Source organism: Physcomitrium patens, chromosome 10 (assembly GCF_059467195.1).
Source record: "Physcomitrium patens ecotype Gransden chromosome 10, ASM5946719v1, whole genome shotgun sequence".
NCBI classification, from domain to species: Eukaryota; Viridiplantae; Streptophyta; class Bryopsida; order Funariales; family Funariaceae; genus Physcomitrium; species Physcomitrium patens.
Genome location: NC_143419.1, coordinates 8,288,920 through 8,299,545, shown reverse-complemented (window position 1 = coordinate 8,299,545; position 10,626 = coordinate 8,288,920). Strand labels below are relative to the sequence as shown.

At 39.6% G+C, this 10,626-nt stretch overlaps 1 protein-coding gene across 1 annotated transcript; it reads right to left on the bottom strand.

Annotated features, from left to right (window-relative positions):
• Nucleotides 1-1,440: 1,440 nt before the first annotated feature.
• Nucleotides 1,441-9,890, bottom strand: LOC112287793 (protein ENHANCED DISEASE RESISTANCE 2). The gene is made up of 22 exons (XM_024531203.3): nucleotides 8,465-9,890; nucleotides 8,006-8,080; nucleotides 7,791-7,844; nucleotides 7,529-7,594; nucleotides 7,325-7,383; nucleotides 7,086-7,162; nucleotides 6,780-6,905; nucleotides 6,345-6,379; nucleotides 6,131-6,231; nucleotides 5,724-5,819; nucleotides 5,330-5,394; nucleotides 5,041-5,112; nucleotides 4,692-4,862; nucleotides 4,301-4,560; nucleotides 3,871-3,937; nucleotides 3,431-3,606; nucleotides 3,181-3,282; nucleotides 2,972-3,019; nucleotides 2,588-2,731; nucleotides 2,241-2,336; nucleotides 1,971-2,072; nucleotides 1,441-1,807 (listed from the first exon to the last, which is right to left on the bottom strand). The coding sequence occupies exons 1-22, from the start codon at nucleotides 8,630-8,632 to the stop codon at nucleotides 1,706-1,708; spliced, it is 2,262 nt and encodes a 753-aa protein (XP_024386971.1). The 5' UTR covers nucleotides 8,633-9,890; the 3' UTR covers nucleotides 1,441-1,705.
• Nucleotides 9,891-10,626: the final 736 nt, after the last annotated feature.

Below are 10,626 nucleotides of genomic sequence, written 5' to 3'. Positions count from 1 at the left end.
TAGGTAGTTAAGGTAATTAGAAACAAAGTAGATTTACTAAGTCTAAATAGTATTAAAAGAAATTTATTAGAGAGAATCTATAAAAAGCCACAAATTCATGTTATAAATATGATAAGTAGAATCATAATAAAATGGCTTTAATTAAAATATTATAATGTCCTTTCTTCCTTTTATGTTGATATATAAACAAGTTTTAAGTTTTAAGTCATACAATGAGTGAAAGAAGGATTCATGAAGACCTCTAATTTCTTAATAAAAAATTAAAGAAGATTAAGTGCCAAGACCAAGATTAATCAACTATACATCAAGATTCATCAAGGTAGGAGAATGAAGAAACAAGATGACTGAGAGAGGTTTTTAAATTTGAATTCCTAAAAAAGAATTTTGACCTTGATAAAGTAATTAACCTTGATAAGAGTATTTAATCTTAATAGAATAATCAATTTTAATAAAGTAATCAACTTGAAATAATCAAAAAGGTCTTTAAGTTTAACCTAGAACTTTTTTAGGATCTAACATATGTATAATATATATCAAGAGTTTATTACTTAGTGTATTGACAATATTGCAGATGGCTTTGAATTAAACCTCCTATCAATCTTCTATTTGTGAGATTGTTGTTGATAGTAGTGTGGTTGTTGATGTTGGAGTAGAAGGTTGCTTCTCTATGATTGATTTGGCAGTTGCAAAATCTGCAGTGCTTGTAGACAATACTTTAATGTTAGTAATGAAGATGTCAAAATATATCAAATACCATGGTTTTTCCCCTCTACATGTGGTCTTGACCTTGAACACCCAGATAACATACTTTTGAGCTTCTAGTTTGGAATTTGCATGAATCTATTTGCCATTCAACACTTACTCCATCATATGGTAGGAGAAGTAGAATGCTGGGAAGATGAGTCTAGGATTAGGTTAAATAGTGTTGCAAAAACTGAACGTAAGCAAGAGAGGAAAGAACCTAGATCTGTCTTGCTCCTTATGAAGAGCAGATTTGAAGTCAGGTGTATTGTCGCTCTGATATCATGAAAGAATACTGAAATTGATTTAAGCACCACAAAAGTGCTGAAACATGAATTATATAAATCGATTTGACAAGGAGCTCAGATATATACTACATCACGATACTACGTATAGACTTGACTGGCTAAATTGCTATCGCTTTCATGCAGTGGATGATCAGTTTGTCTACATCCAAAAGAGGATTTTAGCGGAGACCCCACGTCCAATCATATTTACCCGAAAGAAATGCCGTGCAGGCATCAGGAACCAGAATCCCCAACTCAAAAGCATCACAACTCTGACTGAAACGAATCGAAGCCGCTCTACGGAGAAAATTCCAAATGATGAAGGATTTCCACATAATCTTTCCCTCTAGATTGTTAAGCCAACATGGATTTAGTGGCTGCAATTAGAAGCCATGCAACACACCACTCAGTGGAATGTTAACTGTGATTTGTCATATTATACCCTGTATAGGGAAGCTGGTCATATACCAATACTAAGCCAAATTGTGGCTTGTGAATATCTGGAAAATGCTTCCAGATCAAGTAGTTCATTTATACCAGTGCTCTGAACCAAAGAATGGTTTGGAATCAGAACTGGCGAAAAAATGGTTCTCTGAAGACTATGGTACAGAAAACTAAATGGACTAAAAGATATCCTCATTCTAGACCCTAATTTCGTTACAGTTGAAAAATTGAATTCACATGGCATCTCCCTTAAACTGAACTGCTGAATCGACTTTGATTTGATTTATCCTCACAGTTCCTAATAAATACTCTGGAAGCTCGTGTGCATTTTTTGCCTGTGACAAATTAAATGAAATGTGTTATGGCGGATTGAAAACAAAAAGGTACTAGAAACTCACTTAAATTAAGGATTATTAGCAAATTAGAAGAAGAAGCAAACACCAGTAAAAGCAAACATACATACAAACAAACAAACAGTGGGTGACGATATAAACATACCTCAATTAGAAACGCAAGGTCCACCACGACGCTTGTAACATAACCGAGAACCAATCCCACCACACTTCGTGCAACAGATGACGACCCAATATCCACGTCAATCTGCGATAAAGTTTATTCAAAAGGTAAGAAAAGTTATCCGAGAAATGCTACATTCGGGACCAAAACACCTGTATATAGAAACCTGAAGGTACTGCTTGTGTCCAGAAGGGGAACCTGTGTTATGCATTAAAAGTACACAGGATTAAAGAAGGTAGTGAATTCAAGTACCTCAAGGAAGTTATCTTTGCGCAAGTAATTACAAGTGACAGCATTACCCAGTAGACAGGCTTTTGTACCAACAGCACGCTTCACCATCCAGTAACCCTGTGGATTGAACGAGGTGTTGAGAAAAGATTCCCAACAGTGTATGCATCATGCATCCATCTCGAAAAAAAACATAAAATCACATTGTCTTTCAAAAAAAGTAAACGTAAGTCAAAGGAAAAAAGCATTTAACTGAAATCCTATCTGCATTTCAGAAGTGAATCGAAGAAATAAATAAAGCCAAAGCATCTTTAACTACAAAGCAGTAGTACGCTTTGATGCAACTCGATTGCGATTGTGTCAGTAGATACCTCCACAATACTTGGGATAAGCTTGAAACGAGAATTCCGAAACGCATCGTCTCCATTAGCAAACTGGTCAAGCAATGATCCTGGTTGGATTGGCTTGTCGGCAACAAAGTACATTACCAAGCTATACTTAGGCTTGGCACAAACCTGACCACACAACATTGTATTAGATTTCATACGAAAAAGTGACATAAGTGGAGCCCCGCTAATCATAAAATTCATGAACGTCTCAATATATCAGTTACTACAAAGATTTACGTATATAAACTTCAAGATATGATAATTGAAGATCGTTAAGGTGGCACATTAGCATGAGATCACTTAGGACCAAGCAACATTATGGACAATAAAATCTCAGCCCCACTGTAAATCTCAGCCCCACGTTACCTGCAGATTGATCACAAGGATAAAAGGCGCCTTTCTTCCTACTGGTGACTGCAACACAACCGGAGAAAAATAAGAATGACGTGGCCAAGGCAAGCAACCCCTTTCACTCCTCTACCAAGACGAAAGCAAGCCAAACCAACAAAGCATTCAAAACGTGCAGTACAGCATTCGTCAAGTCTAACTTCAGTGAACCAATCATTCTAGCTCACCTGCACACAGCAGCAAGATTGCAGAGCAATCTGGTCGATCCTTTGATCTGACTTCAGCCAGTCCACAGCCATAAGTTTCAAAAGAGGATCCCCACCTGATATCTGATCACCGAACAAGTTTACGATGAGATTGGAACTCACAAGCTACGTGCGAATCGACTTATTCACTGTGCTGCAGGAGAGAAACGGAATAAATTTCGACTAAAAAACTTGATATTAAGAGAAGATTAATCAAAAGAGTGCTGCAAACCTTGAGCCTATTCTCATCGTAAGTCTTGCTACGAATCATGAATCCTTTCCCCCCAGGATCAGACCACCCATTGCAATCTTGGTCACATATGGTTCTCCTCAATGCTGAACAAAACATACTTTGATCCAGTTCGAAGGGCGGTGCATTCCAGTCGAGCTCTTGACCAGCTCTAGTTGCTGCAAAATAAGATATGACGTAAGATAACTCGAACAAATACACTGGAAAAAATGAGACAAGTAGTCCAGCTCTCTCTTTTCTCTCTCCCTCTCTCTAGTCTAGCCACGGAGGCATGTACCACGCTATCAGATACTAATCACAAGAAGAACTGTTTGAGACAAAAATATATAGAAAATTATTTCCTCTCAGTGATCTTCAATACTTGCAGTGCATATGCAGCAAATTCATTCAATCACCTACACAAAAATGAAAAAAATATCTACCTGGGAAATTATTCATAGGCATACCAAGCACAACACTCCAGGGTCCTGTACATTTAAGGCTTGCTGTCTGCAAATACATGTGAAGAAAATTGATGGCACAGGAAATACAGGACAAAAGCATGAACGCTGGAAGTAATTGATGCATGATGATGGACAGAATAATCATCCGTAACAAGGGGCACATGAAGATACTAGCAGATTGCTAACTTTGTCAATTAACAAGGTCGTTTATACGATAGCTCACAGACTCTGCAAATCTTTATCTGTAAGAAATTACTGCCAACCTGAAAGATTATTTCAGATATAGATTTGTTAAACGGCATGTTCCAAGAAGTCGAGAAAGGCAAATTAGTTACTAAAGCTACAGGCGTTTGCAACATCTAAAGTTCTATTAACACCAAAAAGAAGAATGACGAGAACCAAGGCATACCAGACTCTCATTGACCAACTCATTACCCTCCCCTTCATCTTCCTCTTCATCAAGATCTTCAACCATAATTGCATCATAAAATTCTTCGTGTGACTCAAGCATGGACGATTCCTTGGGGGACTTGCTCAAGATTGAGGACACTCCTTCCAGCAATGGGTCAGCTGTTACTGGCATCTTCTCCACCTTTTTGCACAGCGTCTCTTTGGCATGAGCTTCTACTGTAACATCCTCGGGACTTGCTCCAAAAAGCTCTCTCAGGCCTGAATTACCAAGTCCAAGACGAAATGAACATACTTGAAAATTTTACGGCATTACAACACCTCAAGTTTTTCAGTCAATAGAAACTCCTCTAATACCTCTCTCTCTCATATACATGAAAGCGTAAACATACCTGCTATGCGGCAGAGCAAAATGTAAGGAATGGTCTTGTGAAATTTCGAGAAGTGACTTCGCCTCCATGGACCCCATCCAGTGGACTTCACCTCGACAACTTGTGTGACCAATGATCGGGGAGTACCAGAACCAGGCCTTGGAGGTAAAGGGGTAATCTCCCAAATGCCCGCTGCATAACAGTAAAAGAAGTTGGCTCAATGAAATCTGATGAATTTGAATTAGAACTCTCAAAACATTTTTTTCCCAGTACAGCCTCGTGAACCAATAAAATCAATTAATTGTAAGATTCCAGGTCATCTGCAGCTCTTGAAGAATCGCACGGGAGCATTTCTGAAATCAAGACTTACGACTCAGATTAATCCGTTGGAAGCATGGTTTAACTGGCCGGCTTTTGTGGGAGGTTGGGACCTGCGTAATTGCTACAACCAACGAGCGACTGTTTCGATCAGTATCGATAAACTTTCAAGAACGTTAGTTTAAGACCCTTCAAAGAATATTAAAAACCTATGACTTAAGTAAAACGAACAAAGAAAACTCTATGATCAATATCATCAAGGAGAGAAATTGAATAGACCAGATAAGACAAATGCAAACTTTCATTTAATGCACCAAATTTCAAATTCAAGAGGTGCTCACAGTAAGATCCATCCTGGTCGCGTCGCCAGTATCGCGAGAAAAGAAAGTCCCGTTTACCATGAAACCTGCAAAATTCACCCCTATGATTATGCTGCCAATCATTCACGACTCACTACTCAATACAAACAAGTCAGTAAAAATGTTCCAAAAAAAATATTCAACTACGGATTAAGTTTGAAAATGTCCTTGAACAGAGGGTTGGAACACCACTGGGAGAATTAAATACAATTTTTGAGAACATTCATGATACTTGAGATAAAAGAAGATTACTGCTAGCTTAAATATTCTGAGGAAAGATCATTATTACGCTCGCAATATGCAACTTAAGAAGAGCTAAGACGAGAACCCTACAATGTCATATTAAATGCACAAGAAGCGGGATTTAGATCCAGACCTCTTAAAATACTTGGGATCAAATGAGCCATATACAATGTCTGAGTGACCATCGATCTGCTCAACAAGCTCCAAATTTCCAGTCAGTGTATCCCATCTATAACACACGGACAATAAAAGAAGATCATAAACTTTAAGAATTGATCGCAATGCACACTGTTCTCAACGAAGAGAACGACCTGAAAGTCTTGAGTGACCTAGCAAAATCCTACTCGATGAGCAAACAAGCGGGTTACTAGAAAACGCATGGAACAAAACATTCTCAACGTGGGTGTAGGATGTTTTTTATTTTAAATGTACCAAGTGCATTTTATGAGCAGTCACTGCCACAAATTCGAGTTGGGCTTTTTCAATATCCAACGCATAGTATGCTTGCTAGAAAGCCAAAGAAGGTTCTGAATGACTTACTGGTACCGAAGGGCACTGTCCAAACTCATAATGTGCTCGAAAATAGCGTCGGGAGTGGCTTCAATAACACCAACCGCCTTCATTATTGTGTCTTTCTCTGCCTGAATCCACAAATAGAAGGTGTGAGAGAAGATGATGGTGATCCAGGCAACAAATAATTTACTCCAATCAAAGCTTGAAATAAATCAGTCAGTAACAGAGAAGCTGCATTCACCTTAGAGGCTGCGATATCTTCAAAGATTCGGAGACCTGCTTGCCAACGAAATATCAATACTTCAGAAAGAAAGCTTGCGAATGAATAAAATTAAAAAATTAAAAAAACGGTGCTAAGCAAAGATATCACGAAATATGACAACTCTCAAGCAAATCACTATCAAACTAACCCAAGTGGAACTACAAGCCATTTTGGAGGAAGAAATTGCCTTGGGTGCCTATAGTAGATATAGAATTGGTTCAGTTGTGTAAAATAACAAATCACGACGGCGAGGTTCATTAGACATCCAGCGTGTTCATTGAGAATGCTATCCGACATGCATGGAAACTTCACGTAAATGTACTCCCATCTTTAAAATTTCAAATGCAAGATCTAAAAAATTATGCTTCTCACTGCAAGACAAGTAACCAGAACTGCAAGGTCCAGAAATGCTACCGTTTACCGTAGAAAAGCATCTCCAATCTGCCTGTTCAAATGTATCTCCTCGATAATTGTAATACCCGTCTGAATCAGCTTCCTGCGGCGAAACCATCGACGGTCTTCTCAGTCGCGAACCAGGGCCTGCGCCCATAGAGATTAAAGATTTAGACGTTTAGGTGGTACGCTTCCCGTGATTATGAATAGTATTGTAGCTAAAAGGAGTTAGTACCAAATCCCTTTTAAAACCCGTTTACTAGTTTCCCATGATAGGCTCTAAAATTGTCGTGAAGAAGAAAAAAAATCACAATAGTGTGGCATTACCCCTGCCGATTGTAATAAGCTTGCTGATTCCTCTCGTGACCGACCTTGAATGTGTGCGAGGCCCGCTTATATCAAACCTATCAGGAAGTGCAGATAGAGTAAGCGGGTTTGTTACAATTGTCAACATCATTTACTTGTGTGCTTGTGAAGAAAATACTAATCATAACTAAGAATGAAGCTGGATCCGAAGCGAAAACCATTATTCAACTCATTGATCCGCTAAAGTCCGTTCAACTTACTCATTGTCAGCTTTCATGATTCGGCGCCCGCTTCCAATTCGCTCGCTAGAAAATTCAGCCTGCACAAAGGGAGAAGGGGTACTCTCAAATGTCAGAAATGAAACTTCAATAAGTCAAGAGCTTCCTAAAACGATCAAGAAGTGAAGACATTAGGGCAGAGAGGAGGGATTGAAATGACAAAGCAATGGTTGCATTCTTACTCACCTCTTCCTTAGCGTGCTTGAAGGCAGATATCCACTTGTCAACTTCCTCAGCAGTATTGCATGCAAACTACCCAGTACAAAACGGCAAGAAGTTAATTCATGAGGATAACGTGAAAAGACCAAGGAATTATTCTCTAACGTATAATTTAAGGTTGAAAACTTTTTTTAAATGATTTTTTCTTTTTAATAAGGGGGAGGGAGGGTGTGTGTGTGTGTGAAGAAGAGTCTAGAGTTAAATGTGTGCCAACTAATCCAACGATTACCTTTCCTTGCCTGCTGTGATCCAGGCGATTGAAGATCCTAAGAACATACAACGCCTGCACAAAAATACTCACTTGTCATTGCAAAGGAAACCGAGTAGAGTAGAAAAAAGAAACATAATAGCTTCTACTCTTATGCCCTTGACACAGACCATGTAAAGATACTTGGGGTAGGACGTAACATAACGCGACCCTGAAGCTCAACATTTGGTACATACCCTTCCGTGGTAAATTTGACGACCCACTTCCTCCACCATCAAGTGAGTTCCAACGACGCCACTTCTGATAGGCATCTGTAGAACAGAAACCCAAGAGCATTGGTTTATGGTTTCCCAGAGAAAATTTGACTACGTTCTTAGTTGTAGGAAACGGTCTTTGGTTTAATTAGACCAAGTTCTTGCGATTGGTCTCCATGCGGAGACAATACCGCTACAAGTGCATTCGTTCTAAAAAGTCAAATTCGCGATCATATCATGACTGATGAAACATCTACCACGGAGAATCCATGTATGTGTCCCAATAACAATGAAGAGAAACGAATCCAGACAATTCCGGTGGATTACTACTAAACCTAGGAGAATTTCTTTCCTCAGACACTTGATAGAGCAATTTGAAGTACTTGTTATCGAAAATTCATCAGTAGAAGATATAGGAAGAGATAAGAATCGTAGGCATACAGCTCGGGGATACTCGACAGGGTCGCGCTTGAACATTGTCACAAACTTGCCCTTGATAACCAGAAACCGATCGCTGCAAAGCGAATAACCTAATGAGTTCGTCCCGACATGATAAACCCATCCGGCATAGCAGCGAACCCCTCTGTCACTGTCTCTGTCGGAACCCATGCTCGAGTTGAATTAAACTTCTCCCTCCACCCTAATTGGATCCTTCCTCTTCTTCTTGAGAAAATTGCATATAACCACTGCGCCCGAAGTGCTGCCACAAACCTTAAACTCCTCCCTCATTAAGCGGGCCAAAGACGATGGTGGGCACGTAGAACCCTCGAGCAGCCCGTAGGCCTCCAGCTTTAATATTAGCAGGCCTCGAAACTGGCACAGTTGTTGTAATCAGATGGCAACAACGCCATATCTGCCTTCAATGACGCGGTGGTCATTCTTCCATCATGTGGATTTATGTTTACAAAGGTTCTCATGTAGGATTTTCATCTTCCTATCATAAGTTTTTCCAGGGTGCTTTCCCAATCGAACTCAGCGGGTCGCATGGCGCATATAGTCTCTATTGCTCAAAGCCCTACAGCACGCTCACATTATTTCCCCGAGGTAACCTTCCTGACCAAATTCCCCGAAAAGAAAAAAACCTCTGCTGCATCATGGGCACCTCGATAAGTTGCACAGGGTCCAGAGAAACATACTCCAATGGACAGAGAAGCTATGAAAAATAAAAATAAAGAAATAAATAAATAATTTTAAAAAAAGTGAATATCGTAATCAGACCGCGTTGCAAGAGAAGTCAAGACGGACCAGCAGTCAAAAAAAGACCACAGTTTCCGACAACACGATCCGTATTCACATTCCCACACGCAAGGATGATCCACACCGCTCTTAAATCCGAATTACCAACCCAGGCAGCGAACAATCCAAATACAAAGCTTCCTCGACAGTAATCCCCAATCAAACCCCCTACTCCAATTCCACAAGTGAGAAATCTCCGATCGACCACCAAAACCTCACGGTCTATCCTAAGCCAATAATCCGCCCTCCTCCACTCCCCACTCTAGTCCAACCAGGACCTGTAACCCCCACACCACGCATCAATCAAACTCATACGCACCTCCAAAGGAAACAGTTGCAAAACTCCCATACATATATAAATATATATATATATAAATATATATACACATATACATGTCTATTATATTATCATCGACAAAATATGATAATCAAAACAAAGAGCCGAGCGGGGAAGTGAGACTCTCGCTTTCCGCAAGCGGAATCGCGATCAAAAAGCCAGCAGCGTCGTCGTCATGGCCAGACTGTCAGACAACCTGACAACCAGCGAGCCAGCGAGCAAGCGCTGCATGGCCTTACGGATTCCCTTCCCCTTTCCCCTCCCTTAGAATCGTGCCGGCGATCGCCGCGGCGGAGGAGTGTCGAAACCAGGCCCGGTGGGGGAGAAAGGTGTAAGGAAATTTCGGTGTGGATACATGCCAACTCAGCTCCTTATATTCGTTGGAATGGCGTTCCAAGAGGACGAGAGGGTTTTGTGGTTCAGTGGAGTTTTGTGGCTCAGTGGAATGATTCGCTGATTCCTGTAGAGCAGTACCTGGCTTATGACCTCGCCACTCCTTTTTTTTTTATTTCCTTGGTTCAAAAGTGAATAGTGTGAGGAAGAGATTCTGTTTTTTTTATTTGTCGCGTCGATTTTTTAAGAAGGGTTATTTTGGGATGGATGTTCTGCGCATGTTTGTAAGAAATTAAAGAGTATGATTTTTCTAGATATAAAAGGAGATGATTTAAAAGAAGTTTGGACTTGTTTTTATTCAGAAAGGTGCCTTTGCAGTAGTCATGCATTGGCCACTTCTGTATTCGTAATGTGGGGTATACAAAGAGTGTGATGGGTCAAGTATGAAATTTTGAAACATATGCAATTCAATTCTCTTCGAATACAATAAACTTTCTATAATATGAAACACAATTAATGTGTGATTACATGGAACTTACATGTCCTATAATGCACCATTAGTACTTGTTATTTTAGATAAGATAGACAAAATTATGTGTGAGTATATATATATACATATGACTTTATTTTTGTTAGTAATTGTTATATTATGTATTCTTTTGTTTTATATAATTATATTACATTCATACTACAACCC